The 24235-nt window shown below is 42.5% G+C and overlaps 2 protein-coding genes across 8 annotated transcripts in view; one reads left to right on the top strand and one right to left on the bottom strand.

Annotated features, from left to right (window-relative positions):
• Positions 1–5386, bottom strand: part of CARMIL1 (capping protein regulator and myosin 1 linker 1) — a 342024-nt gene extending 336638 nt beyond the window's left edge. For 4 of the 7 annotated variants that reach the window (XM_009204523.4, XM_017957634.3, XM_009204525.4 and 1 more), the window contains exon 1: positions 4518–5086. In XM_009204523.4, the coding sequence (XP_009202787.2) occupies positions 4518–4557 (40 nt within the window). In that variant the 5' untranslated portion in view covers positions 4558–5086. The other 3 variants (XM_009204527.4, XM_003897137.5, XM_009204528.4) reach the window with 2 other exon arrangements.
• LOC101007063 (cytidine monophosphate-N-acetylneuraminic acid hydroxylase) overlaps positions 1–24235 on the top strand; it is a 351297-nt gene that overhangs the window by 166790 nt on the left and 160272 nt on the right. The gene's annotated exons all lie outside the window — the stretch shown is intronic.

The raw sequence follows: 24235 nt of genomic DNA, 5'->3' as shown, positions 1-24235 counted from the left end.
GCATGAGTTACCGTGCCTGTTTGTCTTTTTTTACCTGTTTTGACAAGTTGGATGGTTATCACCCATCAAGTATTTAATAAACACCTACTTTGTACCTCATACTGTATATTGATATGCTGAGGCAAACATAAAAGCATGACATAATACCAGCCCATGCAAGGCATGATATAATCTTGTTTGGAAAATAAGATACAAGAAAAAACAAAAAACAGCAAACAGTGAAGTCGGACAGTATGATGAAACACTACATTGCATGCAGAACACAACAGGAATTCATAAACTCCCTCTGCCCTTGGCTGGTTACCTCTGGGGCCCAGCAGCCTCTGGGTTCACCATAGTGTCAAACAAATATTAGCACTCTCTATGAGTAAGTCTTGACATGATGGTTGGGGAATACTGCAAAACGAAACAGAACTGGGCCGGGCACGTTGGCTCACATTTGTAATCCCAGCACTTTGGGAGGCTGAGGAAGGTGGATCGCTTGAGGCCAGGAGTTTGAGACCAGCCTGGCCAACATGGAGAAACCCTGCCTCTACTAAAAAACAAAAAAATAATTAGTCAGGTGTGGTGGTGCGTGCCTGTAATCCCAGCTACTCCAGAGGCTGAAGCATGAGAATTGTTTGAACCCGGGAGGTAGAGGTTGCAGTGAGCTGAGATGATGCCACTGCATTCCAGCCTGAGTGACAGGGTGAGACTCTGTCTCAAAAAAATAAAAATAAACCAGAACTATACCAAATGATTTAGCCAAAGGAGGGCACTCCCAGCCATCTGTCCTTCCAAAATCATCACAGCACAATACCCCCAAGAAGTAGTCAAAGGCAATAGAAGAAGAAATCTGGAGACTCGACATTTCAGATGGTGGTGGAAAAGTCTTCCTAGGGCTCCCATGAGCACCTCAAAATGAACATGTCTGAAATCAAACTCATTATCTCCTACTCTGGACACTAATGATGCTGGAAACTGCTTATCTCCAACTCCTTTCAGACAGCAAGTCAGTCTCCTAAAATCTACCTCCTCCACAGCTGCTGACCACCTAGGCATGAGTGCAGTAAAGTCCATGACCTCTAACCCATCAGCCCACCATCACCTCCATAATCACGTTGACTCTTCCAAAACTGCGAGACTCATCATGTCTCTCCCAGTCTATGAGTTGCAGTCATTTTTGAATAAACCCAAAACGCACAGCATGCCATTCAAGGTCTTTCACATTTTTTTTCAGTGCGACTTCTCAGCACATACCTAAAGATCCAATTATCCCTAATATCTTCATCTTTACACCCCTAGGATTGTGTATCTATTATTCTTTTTCCTGGAATGCCCCTTCCCTATTGTCCTCCTGGTTATATTCGACTTATCCTCCAAAATACAGTACCCTCTCGATGCTCCCATACCTCTGTATTCTGTATTACAATCATTTTGGTCTATTCACATGTTCAACAAATAAATATACATAGGAGTACCTCTTGTGTGCTACTAGGTGCTAGATAGAGATGGTCCTTGCATTTCACAGGAGTTTGCAATCTAGTGGAGGTCACGGACAGATGTCATAAATCAAATTCACACACAATGCATAGGATCATGGATTCGGAAGCACGCGAAGGTTTCAGGGAGGAGGGCATCCCTGAGCTGAATCTTGAAAGCATAGGAAATAAGACCCCTGGTTTCCAAAGTAGAATGTACAATACAATCCATTGAGATGAAAGAAGAAAATAGAATTTTCACTTCTACTTACAATGTGTGTTTCAGTTTGTGTTTCAGATTATACACACTAAATGGAGTATGTAGTTTAACAAATATATGTTTATTAAAGGGTAATCAAAAATTTCTTCTTGGAAACACCACCATGAAAGTTTAGAGCTGCTGAGATAAAGAAGAGTGAAAACGGGGAGAAAAAGACAGTGTACGCATAAACAACAGCATGGAAACCTGAGAAAACACAGCCTGTTCAAGGAACAGCAAGGAGGTGGAATGTTTGGGGCGAGGGAACATGTGGAAGAGCTCAGTGCGCTTTGAGTTCTTCACACAGCTTCTATCTTATCAGAACTCCAAACAAGCACAGGCCACTCCTCCCTCCCCTAGAAGAATTGTGGGAAATGGGCATCTGAAATTGACTTAAGAACATATACACCTGGAAAGAGACTGGAAAATCATACACCCAAAGATTTAAAATAACTACCTCTACGTGGTAATAGGAGTGATATATATTCTTCTTATTCTTCTCTGCATTTAAATTTTTTCTACAAAAAGTCTGTAACTTTTTTTTTTTTTTTTTTTGAGATGGAGTTTCGCTCTTATTGCCCAGCCTGGAGTGCAATGGCGCGATCTCGGCTCACCGCAACCTCCGCCTCCCGAGTTCAAGAGATTCTCCTGCCTCAGCCTCCCGAGTAGCTGGGATTACAGGCATACGCCACCACGCCCAGCTGATTTTTGTATTTTTAGGAGAGACGAAGTTTCTTCATGTTAGTCAGGCTGGTCTTGAACTCCCGACCTCAGGTGATCCACCCGCCTCGGCCTCCCAAAGTGCTGGGATTACAGGCGTGAGCCACTGCGCCCAGCCAAGTCTGTAACACCTTTTAAATATCTTGAGGGAATCTTAAGGGAAAACACAGAGGTTTTAATGTGGACGGTCGCCATTTTGAATTGATCAGAGCAGAACTCTTGTGAGCACTTGAATTTAGAGGAAAGCAGGTGCAGGGATTTATTCTATCCCAGCCTAACTTGACCACTGAAAGGTACAGAAAAATCATATCAGGCATAATATGTCACTCTGTTGAAAGATATATGATAGGCAATACTTAATAAAAACAAAAATTCCATTTCAAGATAAAGGTCAAATTCAATTTTTAAAATATACAAACTATTCCTTTTGAGAACCATGAATAGAAACCCAGACACCTTATTTCCACTCTATCCTTCACTCTTTCTCTTGGGTCTAAGTAATTACCTATACTTTCCATTTCCAGACTCAAGGACAACTCCTTATATAAATTAAAAATCTGCCGCCCACTTTAGCCATACTTATCCCCTGACCAGCCAGGCAAGTCCTGCCCTAAACTCATTCTCAGGACCTCTGGAAGCATCTTCAGAGCCTCTGGCGTTTGCTTGGGGTGTTGGAAAGGTCGCAGCCTCCCAGAAGCGGATGGGTCACTCACTCCAGCAAAAGATGCAGACTCCACAGGGTTGGGGAGAGAGAAGAGGGCCTGCTGGAATCATGTAAGAGGTGTGTGCGTGTGTGTGCGCGCGCGTGAATAACTTCATACTGTAAATTCTGGTAAAAGTTCAGGTTTGTCTGTAATTCAGCAGAAGTAGAGGCTTCCATACAAACCTAGCAACAGCCTCTCTACATCAAGTTTTGCCTGCTGAGTTAACAGTCACCAATGGAAGGGCATACACAAATTCCTCCAAAGTATTATTAGCTAAAAGGAACAACAGAGGGGCAAATTCCACACATGGAGATGAATGGGTGCTCAGAACTTCCGCTTGTTGACAGCACCGATTAAACATCATCTTTGTGAGCTGTAGGCTGTGTAGTGTGCCAAGAATGGTACAGTAGGGAATATAGGTCACTAGGGCTCAAAACACATCTGCACACAGACGCACATACCTTGTTACAATACAACATGCTACCCACATATACATGCTTAAACGCTAGGTTTTCAGAACACTCTCCCATCCTATTTCAGCTCTGCCATTTTAACCCTCCAGATAATTAAGTTAAACCCCAAGACTTAACCAGGCCCGCCCCCACCACCACCAAAAAAAACCCTCAAGGTACTCAAACAATGGGTCACCTTGCACAGGGTAACACACACAGGTTCCCTAAGAGATCCCCGGTAGGGAGAATCGGTAGGTTAATCATTATTAAAATAAGGCTTTTATCATTAACCCTCTATTTCCTGTCCCGAGTCTGCGTCAGCCCTGTAACCCTTTCGCTCCCAGATGACTACACCAAGCCACGCCTTGCCAGGCCCAGTCATTTTACCAGACTAGCGCCCACTCCCCGAAGTCTGCATGTCAGAAGATCACCTCCCGCGGGGCATTTTCAGGAAGGCGCCTGACACGTGCCGGAGACGACCTACTGTGCGCTCTCCACCTGTCCTTCCGATAGGCTTTCCCGGACTTTCTCGAGTTTGGGGCAGTGGGCTGGGCGCCGTAATGGGCTCCCCTCGCTTGCAGAACTCCCAAGTCTAAGATGGCCCGCCCCCTTCTTCCACCAACCTGGACCCCCGCGTCTGGGCAGGAGGAGGTTCCCAGGGCTCACAGTCGAGACCCCCCTCCCACCAACCTCCTGAGGACTCCCGATTCCTCCCCGACGCCTTCCCTCTCCGCACTTGGCTCTAAAGGCGGTCGAATGGGAACAAACTTCCCAGCGCCCCCCAGTGACCCTGCCCAACACCACTCTGCCCTAAGGGGCGCCGAGACTTCTAGGGACCTACGGGAAGGCAGAGGTGGGAAGGGAGGTGGAGGTGAGGAGTACGCAGAGGAAGATGGAAAACCAACAACCGCGCGAATCTTACCTATCAACTCCCTGGGAACATCAGAGCTCTCCTCGGTCATGGTTGCCCTGTAGGTGCGGGGGTTATTGCAGGTCCAACTCTGATTTATGGCCCCCTGCCCTTCCCTGAACACCTTTAATTTTTTTAGAGAGGCAGATGCAGCTTGCAAATGGGAGTGGGCAAGAAAAGGGGGGCGGAGATACAATTTTGCCGCGCGCCCCCCGCCCCACCAAAAAAAAAAAAAAAGAGTTGCAATGCGAGGCAGATTTGCTGCTGCTGCTACATGACGCCTCCTCACAGTTCCCGGGGGCGGAATAAGGAGCGGACAGGATTACGAGCCGGCGCGGGTCGCCGGGCTGCTGTGGCGCCTGCTCCTCCTCCCGGCTCGCTGGTCCCCGGCGGGGCTCGGGCCAGCGTAGATCCCGCCCAGTCTCCGCGCCGCACCTACAGCCCTAGGTGAAAGCGGAAGGCGTGGGAGAGGGAGGGGAGAGCGGCGCGGGGCGGGGGGAGTAGGTTTTCCTTGCGCTCCTGACGGGCTCCGGCTGGGCGGGGGCAGCTCCGGCCCTCCTCCTTCTCCTTCTTCTCTTCCTCCTGCTTTTCCTTCTCACCTCGCGAGAGCCGGCCTCCGCACCGGTGCCAGGCCGGCCTCCGGTGCCCGCGCGCTGGGTCCCCAGCGTGGGGCTTACCCCCAGGAGAGACGCTGCGCTGTGCTGCGGTGGTGGCGGCGGCGGGCACCGCGCCCCTCCTTGCAGCCTCCTTCCCAAACCGCAAAAGCCCTGCGTCTGGAGAGGGGGCGAGCGAGCGCGCAAGAGAGCCCGGGAGCCATCTGCTGGCTGCGAGGGAGGAGAGCCTGCTGAGCCGGGCTTTCTGATTCCTTGTCCCCACCTCGGGGCGGGCCAAGGGACCCGGAGGACAGGAGACTGCAGATTTTGCAGACCCGTCTATACGGAAGCTGGTTCTTTTTGGGACCCTCTTACGCACTTTTTGTTTTTCAGCCCTCCCGGTGACGTGTCATTTCATCAGCGCTATTCTTCATTTCTGGTGAGCTAGACGAAACCTGTGAACACTAATCATGCGGTGAGAAGACACTTTTTTGTGTGCGTTCAGCGGGTGCTCTGCGGCCGCACTTCGCAATCTCAGCCACTCCCGTTGAGAGCGCCTTGGAAAATGCCTTTCACTCAAAAGTCTCTTTTATCCTCGGGGCACATTCGGGAAGCTGAGCTTTAATCACTGGAGCCTAAGTAAGCCTGCGGATAGGTCTGATCCTACCTGGGCCCAGACTCCCTATGACTTCCCTGAGCTCCATCCCCAGAGTGAACCGTTCAACTTCAGGGCCAAGAATACTTTGCCTCAATCGCTGCTTTTTAGCCTAGGGCTATCCTAGCCCTAATCAGGTTCTGCTTTTAAAGGACAGAAAAGGAGGAAAGTAAAGGGAATCCATGCACTTGGCCATCACTGCTGTTGACCTTGGATCCCTTAGAATAATCTTCAGCCCCACAGCCAGGCCTTACCACTAAGGATTTGCTAATCTGGCCCGTTCCCACCCTCCTTAACCTCTCCCACTCCCCTCTATTACAGCCAGATTCACTGTTTGCTTCCTCCTTCCTAGTAAGGTTATCTGATTCTTATCTGTGTTTTCAAGCCCATCCCAACGGTCTACCTTCTTTGTGAATATTTTCCAGGGATTGTCAGATTACTGTGCCTCTAGAATATGCCTAGAATATCCCTATGCCTCTAGAATATATATTGTCTGAAACACACTTTTCTAAGCCCAACCATACAGTATCTTGTTTCATTGCTTGTCTATTTGTCTGGTTTTACTATCTAACTCTTGCATTGTCCCCTGAGTTTGGATTTTTTCTGCCCACCTAGACTGTAGGTGAGTTGAAAGTGGGAATTTATCTTAGACTTTTGAACTTCTTCAACAGCCTAGTTTAAAGCAGGTGTTCAATAAACATTTGTTAACTGATTTTAGAGCTTTGGACCTCAGGCCTCCAACCATTCATTTCAAAAGTGGGCAATTTATTTAAGCTAGACATTTCCTTAATGCATTAAATGTATTTTTTCCTGCAATAAATGGAAATTAACATCTCAAACTTCTTTCATTCAACCGGGTGTATTAAGGAGGGCTTTTCTGGCACATACCAATGAAGTTTCAGAAATGCCCTGAAGTTTCCAAACCATGTGATAACTTGTGAAAATAAGAACAAAAGTTTGTCTTTTTTTTTTTTTTTTCTGTGGCCTGGGTGATGGAAAGGATAAAGGGAAGGCTGTATGACAGTTCTGTAATTCAGTACTCTTTGGCTTCTTTTAAAGGAAGCTGGGGTTTCAATAAAAGAATCATTTTCACTGCAACAGGATCCTGATTGGCTCCTGCATCTCTAAAGAAGTGAATTCAAATGAATCTCCTATCGCAACACTGTAAAATGACTGATTTTGGAAATCAAAGTCATTACTTCTCGGTTGCAAAACTTAAATGTGTTTAAGAATAGCAAGCAGAGAACTCCAAGGAGCACTGTTTGTAAAGCTGTAAACCCAACAAGCAGTCAACACCCCCAACACCATAAAACCTTGGTGCCAGCTTAGACAATACAGTTTGCATTTTGAGATGGGTGCTTGTTTACTGAATCTACCTACCCCTCCTACTGCTACTGCTGCAAAAACAAACTTTTCTCACTCCATCCCTCCAACTTCCTCAAATTCATCCGTTTATATAGTCTTGAAGAAAAGAGTGATTAAACCCCTACATGAAACTGATTGCATTACATATGTGATTAGCCATTACTTCATCTAAGTAAGTATTTACATGTGGCTGTATTTAAGCCATACAACTAGTACCTATAATCTGAAAGCTGTTAGTAGGATAAAACTTTTTCAGAGAATCCCTACTGCATTTGAATCTGTAAAATGTTAAACATTTAACATATAGTGAGTGGCAACATTATTTTGAAAAGTTATCCCTGGATTTTTATTTTTAATTCTGAGCATATATTCACATCTATATAGTACATTTTGTAACATATTATGGTCAGAAAACACTCTGAATAAAAAAAGTTAGCAGAAAATAGTGTCTCTAAAATGACCCAACATACTATCATTAGACCCATATCATGTAATGATTAAACCTATGGAGACAAAACAAACAAAAAAGATAAGAAGAAATCAGCATTCTAACAAAAAAAAAATCACAAACTTACGTAGGTCCCTTTCTGATCTTGTCTGCTGCATTCAGAACTGGTTTTAAAATGGAAAGGTATTCAGAAATGTGGGACCCACCGGCATTTTACTCCCTAAGTAATGATTTTAAGGTTACCCCGACCCCCAGTAACCACTGGGGAAGAGGCCTTCTTAAGAAAGTGTGTTTTTCAACTTGGTTAACAAAGATCTTTCAGGAGAGTATGCAATGTGAACTAAGCTTGCAAACACCTCTAAGAAAACTTAGTTTATCTCTGACTAGAAGACAGTGGAAGGTAAATGGCTATTAAACAGTACTCCTTTAAAGTATTTGCAAATGAAATTATATGAGACCTGAGATTTGCTTGAAAATAGCCCATGGGGATGTTGGGGGGTGGAGAGGATTGAGTAGTGATATAGACGAAATCAGAGTGACCCTCTTGTTGATTTTTGCTGCAGCTGGATATGAGATCCATGGGAATTCATTGCTTTCACTTTTGTATGTGTTTGCAATGTTTCATAACAATAATAAAACAGAACACATCCTTAACACATATGATTGAACAAAAAGGAGGAAAACCAACTCAGTCATTAATTCAGAACACATCTGTTTGAATGTGCCATAATTAGAGCTCCCAGTTTTACAATGGTTTTCCAACTTCAGAGCACTTGAACACTTCAATAGATAACATGTTGTCTTGATTCAAAGAAACATTTTCTCATGTTAAAGTTAATGAAATCTGAATGCATTTTATAATTGGTATAGACAGTTAAAATCATGCTTCTCACACGCCATCGCCAACACAAATGCAAAATACATTATGAAATCCATGATTCATCTGGCAATAAGTGACCTGTGACAAGTGAGGAAATAAGGGTTTGACATATTGGAGCTACCCAGTGACTCCTTGGGTAAAAAGTATAATTACTATATCTTTATCACAATGAGGAAATAAGTTCACATTTGTGGAGTGACTTGGCCAAAGTCACAGCCTTAAGAGTCAAAGATTGAACTCAGAATTTGAGATTTCCAGGTAAATGTTCATTTTACTGTAGTTGTTGTTGTTTTGAGACAGGGTCTTGCTCAGTTGCCCAGGCTGGAATGCAGTGGCACGCGATCTTGGCTCACTCCAACCTCCGCCTCTTGGGTTCAAGTGATTTTCTTGCCTCAGCCTCCCGAGGAGAGTAGCTGGGACTATAGGTGTGTGCCACTACGTTGGGCTAATTTTTATATTTTTAGGAGAGACAGTGTTTCATCATGTTGGCCAGGCTGGTCTCAAACTCCCAACCTCAAATGATCCGCCAGCCTCGACCTCCCAAGTGCTGGAATTACAGGTGTAAGCCACAACGCCCGACCCATTTTACTATAATTTTTATGCTACTCTACAGGCTCCTAGACTAAGTTCCCTGGGAAGCATACAGGTGACCAGGGCTCGGCCCCACTCACCTACAAGGAGCTCCTTCTCTAGGAGGATGATCAAGATGAGCTTCGATCGCCCTGCAACTAGCCCAGTGCCAGCCACATAGTAGGTGAAGGAAAACTCCTTTAGAAGGGTCAATTAAGCCAAGTCCTTTTATAAAATAATAAATGCAAAATATGCTAGATGTCAAAATGTGTTCAGTAAGTGCTATAGAATCTTGTAGGAGGGGGAGAGAGGAAGCACTACAATGTGGAAAGGTTCTTATATAAATTGACACGGCAAATATGAGTTGAGCACTTAATATTTGTCAGAGGTTATAATGGTAGATTATGTGGCTGCTTCATGCAACCCTCATGGAGCAGTCTAGAGGAGAAAGAGAGCAAGACTAACACACACACACACACACAGACACACACACACAAAAAGCAACATCTTTTATAACTTAATCTTAGAAATGACATACCATCACTTCTGTTCTATTTTACTGGTCACATGGATCAACCCAGGTCAATGGAGGAAAGTGACACACAAGAATGTGAATACCGAGAGTTGGGGATCATTGAGGACCATCTTAGAGAATGGCTAAAGGAGAGAGAGAGAAAAAAAATGGCTAATGGCTAATGTAGAGAAAGTAAAGGATCAATGATTAGAGTAGCTGGGAATCAGGAAGGTAAGATGTCAAGTTGGGAAGTTAAGAAAAAAATATTTCAAGAAGGGAGAAAGGGTTAACAGTGTCCTGTGCTGCTTCAAAGTCAAATTTGATAAGGAATAATAATGCATTACTTGAACTTGGTAATAAAGGAGGTATTGTTTTCTGTGGAAAGATACAGTTTAGTAAAATGACAAGAAGATAAAGTGCCATGGGTTGAAGCACGATCAGGAGATGGAAAAGATGAAGGGAAAAAGGGAATACACATGACTCTAGAATTTTGAGGGGGACAAAAAGGAGAGAAGTAGCCAAAGGCCTCCATAGAAGACTTTCTGTTAACCCTGGAAGATTTAATACTTACATTTATTTCTGCCACTTTCCAATGAGAGGAGAAAAATAAAACATGCATCGAGTCTCTAATGTAGATTGTGTCAATATTATTACTTGCTCATTACTTGTAACAAATGTACCACACTGATGCAAACAATAATAAGGGACTCCGCCGAGGTAGGAAGCATATGGAAACTCTCTGTGCTTTCTGCTCGATTTTTCTGTAGACCTAAAACTATTCTTAAACAAGAAGACTGCTCTTCCTCTCAGTTCCATATTGAACTCAATTTGGAAAAGACAAGTCCGGGCTCAAAATGGAGGCATATGATCCAAAGGAACCAGAGCACTTCAGAAAACTGTTTACTGGTGTTCTGAGCTTTGAAAATACAGATGATAGTTTAAGAGAACATTTTGAGAAATGGCGCCTACTCACAGACTGTGTGATAATGAGAGACTCCCAAACAACACGTTCCAAAGGCTTTGATTTTGTGACTTACTCATGCGTTGAAGAGGTGGATACAGAGACATGTCCTCAACCACACAAGGCTGACAGGTGTGTACTGGAACCAAAGAAAGCTGTTTCTAGAGAGGATTCTATAAGGCCTGATGCCCATCTAACTGTGAAGAAAATCTTTGTTTGTGATATCAAGGAAGATAGAGAAGAATATAATTTGAGAGAGTACTTTGAAAAGCATGGCAAGGCCAGGTGCAGTGGCTCACATTTGTAATTCCAAATGTTTTGGGAGGCCAAAGTGGGTGAATTGCTTGAGCCCAGAAGTTTGGGACGGACCAGACTGGGCAACATAATGAAACTCCGTCTCTACAAAAATTGCAAAAATTAGCCATGCATAATGTCACGTGCCTGTGGTCCCGGCTATTTGGGGGGCTGAGGTGGGAGGATTACTTGAGCCTGGGAGGTAGAGGGTGCAGAGCCAAGATTGCACCACTATACTCCAGCCTGGGTGACAGAGTGAGACCCTGTCTCAAAAAAAGAAAAGAAGGAAAGTGAGAAAGAGAGAGATAGAGAGAGGAAAGAAAAGTATGGCACTATTTAAACCATAGACGTTATGGAAGGCAGGCAGTGGAAAAAAGAGGGGATTTGCTTTTTTAAAATTTACTTTTATTTATTTTTTATTTTGAGACAGGATCTCCCTTTGTCACCGAGACTGGAGTGCAGTGGCCTGGTCATAGCTCACTCAATCCCTTGGGCTCAAGCAATCCTCCCACCTCAGCCTCCCAAGTAGCTGGGAGCAAAGACATGTGCCATTACACCCAGCTGATTTTTAAATTTTTTATAGAGATGGGGTCTCCTTATGTGGCTCAGGCTGGTCTCAAACTCCTGGGATCAAACGATCCTCCCACCTTGGCCCCTAAAGTGCTTGGGAGGAGTAAGCCACTGCACCTGGCCTTGCCATAACTTTTTAGGATCATAATACAGTTGATAAAGTTGTAATTGTCACAGAGGAAACTTTGGAGGCGGTGGAGGTAATTTTGGTGGAAAAGGAGGCAATGGTGGTGGAGGTGGCAGCAGAGGTAGTTGTGGAGGAGGTGATGGCGAATATAATGGATTTGGAAGTGATGGTGGCAACTATGGTGGTGGTCCTGGTTATAGTAGAATAGGGGGCTATGATGGTAGTGGACCAGGACATGAACACCAAGGTGGTGGATTTGGTGGCATTGGTGGAGGATGTGATGGTTGCAATGAAGGGTGAAATTTTGACAGTGGTAACTATGGTGGTGGCGGGAAGTATAATGATTTTAGAAATTATAGTGGACAACAGCGATCAAATTATGGACCCATGAAAGCAGGCTTTCTGGGTGGAAGAAGCTTGGGCAGTCCCTATGGTGACGGTTATGGATCTGGTGGTAGAAGTGGTGGATATGATAGCAGAAGGTTCTCAGCAAAAAAGGGCTTCAGTTCCTAGCAGGAGATAAAGTGAGGAGTTACCAAGAAAGCAGCAGGTTACTTTGAGACAGTCGTCTCAAATGCATTAGAGGAACTAGAAAAATCTGCCATAGAAGGAACAATTATCCATAGTTAGAAAAGTTACTGTAGCTTAAATAGGAAACCCTTCTTGTTCAGGACTGTCATAGCCACAGTTTGCAAAAAAGTACAGCTCTTGATTAATGCAATGTAGTGTCAATTAGATGTACATTCCTGAGGTCTTTTATCTGTTGTAACTTTTTATTTTTCTTTTCATTACATCAGGTGGATGGCCCTGTAAATTGTGGTAGTGGTACCAGGAATAAAGAATTAAAGAGTTTTTAACTTTTCAAAAAAAAGAAGCCTAATAATTTATACGAAAATGCATAAAGCGGCCAGGTGCGGTGGCTCACACCTGTAATCCCAGCACTTTGGGAGGCAGAGGTGGGTGGATCACGAGGTCAGGAGTGCGAGACCTGCCTGACCAAGATGGTGAAACCCCATCTCTACTAAAAATACAAAAAAAAAAAAAAATTAGCCAGGCGTGGTGGTGGGCGCCTGTAATCCCAGCTACTCTGGAGGCTGAGGCAGAACTGCTTGAATCCCAGGAGGCAGAGGTTGCAGTGAGCCGAGATTGCGCCACTGCACTCCAGCCTGGGTGACAGAGGGAGACTCTGTCTCAAAAAAAAAAAAAAAAAAAAATGCATAAAGCCACAAGGACAAAGAAAACAGGAGATAGTAGCGAACAAGAAAATTCAACATTTTGGAACTGAGAAAGCTAATAGAGGAATGGTAGGTTACTTAGCAGACAGGTTAAAGATAAACTCTCCAGGGAGAGAGTGAATAAAAAGCAAGTTAATTTCTATAGCAGAATCCAAGAAAAATCTCAGGAACTAGATACACAAGTTATCTCTAAATGTGGAAGTACAGAATGAAGGAGGATTGGTAAAGAATTTAAAAGCTCTAGACACTCCATAGATTCCCTCCCCTACCTTACAAAGCCAGTCTACTGCACCCCCTGCACAGCTGCCTCAGATGGGAAGTTAACTCTTTGGAGAGGTTAAACCAAAAAAGACCTAGTCTTGGAACAGCGGAGGGTAAAAGTGAGAAGCCATACCATATGGAAAGGGAAACATTCCTAAATATAAACCCCTCAAAAATTCCTTCTCTGTTTAGTTATCAGAAGTCTAGCAGCAAGGCTTATAATCCCATTCAGAGAATTGGAGAATTCCTCTCCTATGTTATTAATCATCTTTAAATGAAAAACCAATGAGATACTGGCCTACGGGGACTGGCTAGTGAATAGGTCAAGTCCCCACCTGTCCCCCTCAATTGAGACCCACCATTTGACAAACCCTGCCCATTCATGTAAAGCTTCAGATCAGCTTTGTTATGCCTCACTGTAAATATAGACATCAAAGGCACACTGACGTTTGAGGACAGCCTCTACCATGAAAGCCAGAGACCAAAACAAACAAACCCCAACAAGGGACATAGAAGAGCATGGAAGTGAAAGAAAACTTCAAAAATCTGTAGTGAAAGACATTCTGCCTCTGGCTGCAATGGAATAACAAGGATTGGACATTCTCTCCCACCAAAACCCAGAAAAATATGCAGAACATAAAAAGCTCTTATTTTTTCAAACATTGGACATCAGGTAAGACAAGACTTTAATCACTAAAAGAAGTTGAAACAAACAAGGTGATCACTCTGATTGCCCCTGATTTCTTTCTGGAAATAACCAGATTGTGGATGCAAAGAGGGGGATCCTAAACAGAGTCTACTGAGTCAAGGAGATGTAGGGATCAGAGAGGCCAAGGGGGCTGAATGTTTCGAGGTAGAGTTCTAGGGAGGAGGGAGCTGTGCTGAAAAGAGCTCCAGAAATCTGCAGAGAGGTCTCTTTGAGTCTTTGCTGTGTATGTGGCCAGCCAGGCATAGGGTGAAACTCTACAAGGGCAGGCAAAAACCACTGGAGAGTTGTAAGGTGAACTACTTCTAGAGCTTACACAGGGCAGAGAGATATTTGAGTTCTGACCAGTCCAAGTGGGAAGTTCTCTGTTCTCATTCTGGGCATCTAGTGGAGACTTTGAGAAGCTGGAAACAGAAGAGAAAATAAAATCCAAACTAAATAGAAGAAAGAAAATAATACAGGTCATAGCAGAAATCAATGAAATTGAAATTGGACCCATAATTTTTTAAAATTAGTAAAACTTAATCTGGGTCTTTGCAAAAAAAATATTAAATTTTATGCAACACTTGGTGGACTGATCAAGACAAAAAGAAGACACAAATGACCAATATTAGGAATCAGAAGGAGGGGGACATGATTACAAATATTAAAAGGGATAATATTGGAGCTATTATGAAGAACATTATGTCAATAAATTTGACAGGTTAAATGAAACCTACACATCCCTTGAAAGATAGAAATGTCAAAAGTGTCTCAAGAAGAAATAGAAAAAATCTGAAAAACCCTATATATACTAAAGAAATTTGAATTTCAAAATAAAAACCTCCCCATAAAGAAAAGGAAAAACAGTCACATCAATTATCTCTATAGACACACACACACAAACAACCATAAGACAAAATTCAACACCCATTCAAAATAACAACTCTCATTAACTAGGAATAGAGGATAATTTTCTCAAATTAATAAATTGAATCTATGAAAAACCTATAGCTAATGTTATATTAAATGGTGAAAGCACTTAGTCCCCCTTATGCTTCCCCACTTAAATCAGAACCAAGACAAGAGTATCTACTTTTCCTACTTAAACTCAATATTATGCTAGAAGTCTTAGCCATTCTAATAAGGCAAGAATAAGAAATGAAAGACATAATGGGCAGAAAGGAAGAAAAGCCTGTCTTATTTGAAGATGGCATGACTGTATACATAGAAAATTCTAAGCAGTCCAGGCGCGGTTGCTCACTCCTGTGATCCCAGCACTTTGGGAGGCCAAGGCAGGTGGATCACAAGGTTAGGAGATTGAGACCATCCTGGCTAACACAGTGAGACCCCGTCTTTACCAAAAATACAAAAAGTTAGCCGGGCGTATTGGTGGGCACCTGTAGTCCCAGCTACTCGGGAGACTGAGGCAGGAGAATGGTGTGAACCCGGGAGATGGAGCTTGCAGTGAGCCGAGATCATGCCACTGCACTCCAGGCCGGGCAACAGAACAAGACTCCATCTCAAAAAAAGAAAGAAAAGAAAATCCTAAGCAAACTACCAAAAAAGCTACTAGAAATAATAAATGAGTCTAGCAAAGTTGCAGGACACAGGTCAATACACAATGAATTGGATTTTCACATACCAGCAATGAAAAATTGGTAACTGGCCGGGCGCGGTGGCTCACGACTGTAATCCCAGCACTTTGGGGGGCCGAGGCGGGCAGATCACGAGGTCAGGAGATCGAGACCATCCTGGCTAACACGATGAAACCCCATCTCTACTAAAAATACAAAAAATTAGCCGGGTGTGGTGGCGGGCACCTGTAGTCCCAGCTACTCGGGACGCTGAGGCAGGAGAATGGCGTGAACCCGGGAGGCAGAGCTTACAGTGAGCCGAGATTGCGCCACTGCACTCCAGCCTGGGCAACAGAGCGAGACTCCATCTCAAAAAAAAAAAAAAAAAAAAAGTAAAATTGGTAACTGAAATTTTTAAAAAATCATTTATAGTGACATCAAAGTATTTAATAAGCAGGGATGAATTTAATAAAACAGACACAAGACATGTACAGTGAAAGCTACAAAACATTGCCAAGACAATGTAATGAAGAGCTAAATAATTCTACAACATATCAGTTTCCATGGGTTGGAAGACTCAGTCAATATGGTTAAGTTACCAATTCTTAAATTGAACTACAGACATTAATGAAATCCCAGTAAAAATATAAGGAGGATTTTCTGTGGAAATTAACAGGATAATTCTAAAATTCATATGAAAATCCAAAGGATCCAGCCTGGGTAGTAGTTGGACCCCTTCTCTAAAAAAATGTTTTAAAAAAATACCCAGGCATGGTGGTGTGCACTTGTAGTCCCAGCTACTCAGGAGACTAACGTAGGTGGATTGCTTGAGTCCAGGAGGTTGAGACTGCATTGAGCCAGGATCATGTTGTTGCACTTCAGCCTGGGTGACAAAGTAAGACCCTGTCTCAAAAACAAATAAACATTGTATTTGTGAGAGGTGTCATATTGTTTAAAAAAAAAAAAAGAAAAGAAAAACAAACAGAAGAATAGAAAATCCAAAGGAGTTAAAATAGTCAAAGCAATTTTGAAGAAGAACAAAGTTACAGAACTTATACTACCTAAATTTGAGACTTACTATAAAGCTGTTACAATTACAATTACATGTATCTACATGATATTGGGGTGGGGCACAGTGGCTAACACCTGTAATTCTGAGGTAGGAGGATCGCTTGAGTCCAGGCGTTTGAGACCAGCTAGGGCAACATAGTGAGACCTCATCTCTATAAAATAAAAAAAGAAAGATAGTGACATTGGCATTTTATTGTATGTATGTATGTATGTATGTATCGAGACAGGGTCTTACTCTATCACCCAGGCTACAGTACAGGGATGCCTTCATAGCTCACTGCAGCCTCCTGGGTTCAAGTGATCCTCCTGCTGCTTCAGGCTGCCAAGTGGCAAAAATCACAGGTGTGTGCTACCATGCCTGACTAATGATTTTTATTTTTATTTTTTGTAGAGACAAGATCTCACTGTGTTGCCTAGGCTGGTCTCAAATTCCTCAAATTCCTCAAGTGATCCTCCTACCTAAGCCTCCCAAAGTGTAGGGATTTATAGGTGTGAGCCACTGAACCCAGCAAGAGAATAGATTTATAGATCAGCAGAACAGAATAGAAAGTACAGAAATAGTCCCACACATACTTGATCTATTGATTTTTTACAAAGGTACCAAGGTAATTCAATGAGAAGGAGTAGTCTCTTCAACAAATGGTGCTGAAGTAACTGATTATCCATATGGAAAACAATGATCTTTGACCTTTGCCTCATGCCATAACAAATATTAACTCTAAATGAATCAAAAGCTATACATAAAGTTTAAAGCTATAGATCTTCTAGATAACAACATAGTAGAAAGTCTTCATGGTTTGGGGTACACAAACTTTTATTGAATTGCATTCATAAAGCACAAGTCATAAAAGAAAACAAACTGATAAACTGAACTCCATGAAAATTAAAAACTGCTGCCCCTTGAATTACACTGTTAAGAAAAGGGAAAAGGAACACATTTTCTCAATAACATATATTTGACAAAGGATGGGTGTGGAATATACAAGGAATTCTTATGACTCAATGATAACAATGAGCAAAACATTTAAACAGGCATTTCACCAAGAAAATATACGGATGACCAATGAGAATATGAGAAGGGGCTCAATACCATTAATCATCATAGAAATGCTAATTAAAATCATATTGAGTTTGAAAAGCTAAGGTGAGCAGATCACTCGAGCATAATCAGGAGTTCCAGACCAGCCTGGGCAACATGGCCAAACCCCATCTCTACAAAAAATTAAAAACTTAGCCAGGTGTGGTGTTGCTTACCTGTAGTTTCAGCTATTTGGGAGGCTGAGGTGGGAGGACTGCTTGCGCCTGGGTGGCAGAGGTTGCAGTGAGCCAAGATTGCTCCACTGCACTCCAGCCTGGACGACACAGGGACACCACGTCTCCAAAAAAAAAAAAAAAAAAAACACTGGGTGTGGTGTGTGCTTGGGGTCCTAGTTACTTGGGAGACTGAGGTAGAAGGATGGGTTGAGCCCAAGAGTTTGAGGCTGCAGTGAGCTATGATTGGGCCACTGCACTCCAGTTTGGGTGACAGAGGAGAGCGTGTCCCAAAATAAACCAATCAAACAACAACAAAAATACTAAACCATATTGAGGTACCACCACATCCACCAGAATGGCTAAAATTTAAAAGGCTGACAATATTAAACGTTGGTGAAGATGTAGAGTAAGTGGAACTCCCATGCAACTGATGGTAGGAATGTAAAATAATACAATTACTTTGGAAATATGTTGTCAGTTTTTTACAAAGTTAAGCAGATAATTAACATACAACTTTGCTATTTGCCTCTATATATTTACCTAAGTGAAATAAAAAAACATATGTTCCCACCAAGACGTATGTATGAATGTTTACAGCACTTTTATTTGTAGTAGCCGAAAACTAGACTGAAGTAAAATGCACACAGCAGATAAATGGATAAACACATTTAGCATATCCATACATTAAAATAAATACTTGGTGGGGCATGGTGGCTCACACATGTAATCCCAGCACTTCGGGAGACTGAGATGAGCAGATCTCTTTAGCCCAGGAGTTCAAGACCAACCTGGGGAACATGGCAAAACCCTGTCTCTACAAAAAATAAAAAAAATAAAAATTAGGCCGCGCAGTGGCTCACGCCTGTAATCCCAGCACTTTGGGAGGCCGAGGCAGGCGGATCACAAGATCAGGAGATCGAGACCATCCTGGCTAACACAATGAAACCCTGTCTCTACTAAAAATACAAAAATTAGCCGGGTGTGGTGGCAGGCGCTTGTAGTCCCAGCAATTCGGGAGGCTGAGGCAGGAGAATGGCGTGAACCTGGGAGGCGGAGCTTTCAGTGAGCTGAGATAGTGCAACCACACTCCAGCCTGGGCGACAGAGCGAGACTCTGTCTAAAAAAAAATAAAAATTAAAATTAAAAGTTAGCTGGGCATGGTGATGTGTGCCTGTAGTCCTAGCTAGCTACCTGGGAAGCTAAGGTGGAAGAATCACCTGAGTCCAGAAGGTCGAGGCTACAGTGAGCCATGATCCCACCGCTGCACTCCTGCCTGGGTCACAGAGTGAGATCTTGTCTCAAAAAAATAAATAAAATAAAGAGAGAGAAATACTCAGAAATAAAACGAAAAGAACTGATAATATATATGGCAATATGGATGAATCTCAAAAACATTATGCTGAGAAAAAGAAATCTAGACACAAAAGAGTATGTACTTGTGGTAACAGGAGGCATACATTTGTCTAACCTCAGATTCCATGGGGATTCTATTTTTGCAAATCAGAAAAGATAAAATAACTCTCAGAATTTTATATGTATTACCAGAAATGTTTATTTCTGGAGGTTATTGGGAAGAATCTGCTTTCTACCTCATTCAGGATGTCAGCAGAATTTAGTTCCTTGTGATTATGGAACTGAAATCTGTGTTTCCTTGCTGCTGTCACTCAGGGCCCATTCTCAGCTCCTAGGGCCAGCTTACTTTCCTGGGCATGTGGCCTCTTTTCATTTTCAAAGTGAGCAAAGCTAGAATCTCTCTTGCATCAAATTCCTCTCATGCTTGTAACCTCTTTCACCAGAAAGAGACTTGTCCTTTTTAAGGATTCACCTAGACAGGTCAGGACCACCAAGTATAGTCTCTCTTTCTCTTTTTTATTTTTATTTTTATTTATTTATTTTATAAATAAATAAAATAAATGGTTGCCCAGGCTGGAGTGCAGTGGTGCAATCTTGGCTCACGGCAGCCTCAGCCTCCCAGGCTCAAGTGATTCTCCTGTCTCAGCCTCCTGAGTAGCTGGGATTACAGGGGCACACCACCATGCCCAGCTAACATTTTTGTATTTTTAGTAGAGACAGGGTTTCACTACATTGCTTGGGCTGGTCTCACACTCCTAGACTCAAGAAATCCGCCTGCCTTTGCTTCCCAGAGTGCGGGATTGCAGGCGTGAGCCACCGCACCCAGCTAGTCTCTCTCTCTCTCTTTATTTTTTTTATTATACTTTAAGTTCTGGGATACATGTGCAGAACGTGCAGGTTTGTTACACATGTATACAAGTGCCATGGTTATTTGCTGCACTCATCAACCTGTCATCTAGGCTTTAAGCCCCGCATACATTAAGTATTTGCCCTGATGCTCTCCTTCCCTTTCCCCCTCACCCTAGTCCCTCTTTCTTTTTTTTTTTTTTTTTTTTTTGACTAAGTCTCGCTCTGCCGCCCAGGCTGGAGTGCAGTGGCCGGATCTCAGCTCACTGCAAGCTCCGCCTCCCGGGTTCACGCCATTCTCCTGCCTCAGCCTCCCGAGTAGCTGGGACTACAGGCGCCCACCACCTCGCCCGGCTAGTTTCTTGTATTTTTAAAGTAGAGACGGGGTTTCACCGTGTCAGCCAGGATGGTCTCGATCTCCTGACCTCGTGATCCGCCCGTCTCGGCCTCCCAAAGTGCTGGGATTACAGGCTTGAGCCACCGCGCCCGGCAGTCCCTCTTTCTTAAAGTACTATGTATAACACAACCTAATAATGAAAGATTCCATCATATTTACAGGTCCCTTCCATGCTTTAGGGGAGGAAGTATACTACATCTGCTACCACAATAAAGTTGGCATAAAACAGAGAGAGAAAAAATTAAGAGAAATTTCAGCAAATCATTGTATTGTGGATACTGAATGATGGGCTATACATGTTTTTGTTCAGTTTTACTGAACTTTGGGGGAGGTGTGTGTGTGTGTGTTGTATTTTCAGCATATTGATCAATCGCAAAAAGAATATTAAACTACTTTTATTGCAAATGTAATTATTTTTCACATTCCTTTTCTACTTTATTAATATCTATATACTCAGGATTAACCTTTGTTGCTTGCTTCTCTCCTCTGGAACCTGATATCTGGGGCAATTTTAGGAAGTAATTTCTGAAGTGGGGGCAATAAATAAGTCAAGCTAAAAAAAAGAAAATAGCAGTTTGAGAAATCTTTCCAAATTTTCTGTTTAAAAAATCTGGCCACATAAGAAGTGAAAATGACAATAATAGCCATCAATGATGTAAGCCACTGACTCATTTCATCAGCATTGCTTACCTTCTGTTTTCCCCTTGTTCAGTGTCATCACATGAATTGTCATAAAAATAAGATGATTATCGTTCAATTGCTCATTAGTTCAGTCTGTGGAGATCTCCTAAAAAGGATAACTTATCTTGTGAGACCTCACTATTTGTTACTAGAGAAAAGTGTGGGATGTTTTGGATTGCAAATGGAAAGTTTTCCTCTTTAACTGAACTCTTGAGATTGTAGTGAAATCATCCATGCCCTGAAGCATCATAATCGTTCCCATATGGACGAATTCATTCAAGAAACAGTTATATTTGCATATATAGATTATCCCTAGAAATACTTTGTCCCTGTTTCGGGAATCTTTGAGTTCAAACAGCTCTCAAGGCTATATAAGAGGATTTTACTCCTCCTACCCACCTCCCCATTACAACTCAGTTCCCTAGTGTTTTCCTCCAAATATTTTTAAGAAGTGAGGTAAGCTGGCTCTGAGGCTTCTAAATTCTGAATTCTGGCTCATTTTCACTGAGTCATTCTGGAGGTCCTAGACTTGAAACAACTTCTTTTTTGTTCCAATAAACAATAAGCTTAAGAAAAAAGGTTAACTGTCTAATAGCCCCATGATTCCCTTGGCTATCTAGCTAGAAACTCTGTTTGCAAATCTGCTACATCTTTGATGAATAGGAAATTTACAAATAATTCACAATTATGTTGAGTTAGTGCAGGTAGGGAATTATCAGACAGCCAAGTTACTTTAAAAGTCACCTGTTGGAAAAGTAGTAATTTAAAAACCTGCTCAGTTTTTAGCTTTCTTTCTGGTGATTACCTTAATATCGTATTGCACCCTTTGTTATCTTTTCAGGTATTTAGGTTTTCTTTTCTTTTATTGCTGATATTGTTATTGCTCTATGAAGCAATACAACTATTAGCCATCTGCTTCTCTTCCTCTTTTGGACAATTGACATTTTGTCAAATGGCAAAAAAACAGTATCGACCATACTAAGTAATAACTAACATTTATGAACCCTTCCTTCACGTTGAAGACAAAGCACTTTAAGTGTTTTATCTCATGTAACTCTCAAGACAAGAGGTAGGTGCTTTTATTATCTCTAGTATTTAAATAGGGAAGCTTCACCCCACACGGGTTAGGTAACTGTTTCTAAGTCACACATGGACACCACAGAGTAGTTCTGATTACAGGTTGTGGTGCTTCTACACATTCCTAATCTAAAATGCCAGTAAAGAAGTGACTGCTACTGCCATCTGCTGGTATCTAGCAGAGTTGCTAGCTACTTTTGCTCATGCTGCAACTAAAAATCTGTACAAATTAGTGTTTGCAATGAGAGCTCTCTTCTGATACACGTTGGTGTCTCATGATGCCATCTCTCATGCTCGTGTTTAGAACAGTCCCTGACACACAGTAGGCACTCAGTATTTATGGAATGAACAAATGGAGATCCCAGGAGAGTTTTTGTTGGTAAAACTTCTCAAGTTGTCCTGAAAGAACATAGACGCTGTCTCCACACAAAGCAATGGTGGTGTTTTTCTTCCCTTTTTTCTTGAGATGGAGTCTTGCTCTGTTGTCCAGGCTGGAGCGAAGTGGCGTGATCTTGGTTCATTGCAACCTCCACCTCCTGGGTTCAAGTGATTCTTCTGTCTCAGCCTACTGGGTAGCTGGAATTACAGGTGCGTGCCACCACACCTGGCTAATTTTTATATTTTTAATAGAGACGGGATTTCACCATGTTGGGCAGGCTGGTCTTGTACTCCTGACCTCAGGTGATCCACCCACCTCAGCCTCCCAAAATGCTGGGATCCCAAAGTATTGGGATTATAGGCATGAGCCACCACACAGCCTATGATGCTGTTTTTCAAGTATTTACTTCGTTCACTGTGCTGTCTCTGCATTTACAATATCCTTTGCATTTCCTTGCTATAACCTAGTTTACAAGTGGAGTCTCACTCATATTTAAATCTAACTTTATCAGTTACATTGTATAGGTTTTAAAGGAATCCTAGTTTCAGAACTGAAAAAGACCTGAAAAATCCTGGCTAGTGTTTCCCAAGCCCTGTTTCAAAAGACGGTGATTTTTAGAAGTTTAATAGACAAATAAGTTTCAGAAACAGTACAGTAGATACATTTCCCTTTTTTTTCACTGTAGAACTTCTCAGAGTATTTAACATGCTACTGTGCATTAGAAGTCTTTGAGAAGGGTTATACATAAAACCGTATTTGGCAGCTTGGGCTGCCATAAAAAAATACCATGGGCTAGGGGCTTAAACAAGAAAAATTCATTTTCTTACAGTCTGAAGGTTGGAAGTTCAAGATCAAGGTGCTGACCAGTTAGGTTTCCAGTGAAGGCTCTCTTCCTGGCTTGCACATACCTGCCTTCTTGTTTTGTCTTCACAGGGTCCTTCCTTGGAGGATGGTCTTGGAGAGAGTGAGAGGTGCTCTTCTTATGTCTCTTCTATTAATGACACTGATCCAATTGGAACAGTTCTGCACCCTTATGACCTAATTCAACCTTAAATACTTCCTTAGAGGCCCCATCTCCAAATACAGCCACAGAGGAGGTGAGGGCTTCAAAATATGAATTTGGGGGGACACAAACATTCAGTCCACTTCCCAAATAGTACTTGATTACAGTTTCTTTCTCGTTTAGCTCCTATTAACATCCTAAGGGACATTAGTGTTTTGTGGAACTCACTTGGAAATTTCCAATATACCAAACTCCGGTTACTACAGATGGAGCCCAGTGAGAATAATTTTCCTAATATCATACAGCTAGTTATTGGCAGAGCTAGAACTCTCACTTTAAGTCTTGTTTTCATGATATCATGCTTGTTCTATTTTATTTTTCCATATGAAAATAAACACTAGTACTGCCTTTGCAGAACTTTACAGTTATAAAGAGGATATGAACTAACATTTATTGAGTGCTACTATGTGACTTTTCTACCCTCCCCCATGCTAAATGGGTTAAACATTCCAGATTTTATGACTGTTGCATTTCACATCATGATTTAATAAATGCTTAAATGATAGTCTCTATGGGATGAGTCACTGAGAGTCCGCCCTGAGAGGTACATCTTGCTGATTTTCTATGTGTCAGGCACATAGAAAATGTTTCTTTTTTCTTTTTCCTTTTTCTGAGACAGAGTCTCGCTGTGTCGCTGTGTCGCCCAGGCTGGAGTGGAGTGGTGTTATCTTGGTTCACTGCAACCTCCGCCTCCTGGGTTCAAGCAATTCTCCTGCCTTAGCCTCCCAAGTAGCTGGGACTACAAGCACCTGCCACCACACCTGGCTAGTTTTTTTTTTTTTTTGTATTTTCAGTAGAGATGGGGTTTCACTGTGTTAATCAGGCTGGCCTAGAACTCCTGACCTCGTGATCTGCCCAGCTCGGCCTCCCAAAG

This window comes from Papio anubis, chromosome 6 (assembly GCF_008728515.1).
Source record: "Papio anubis isolate 15944 chromosome 6, Panubis1.0, whole genome shotgun sequence".
Taxonomy (NCBI): domain Eukaryota; kingdom Metazoa; phylum Chordata; class Mammalia; order Primates; family Cercopithecidae; genus Papio; species Papio anubis.
Note: the sequence above shows the minus strand (reverse complement) of the source record. Positions and strands in the feature narration are given on the sequence as shown.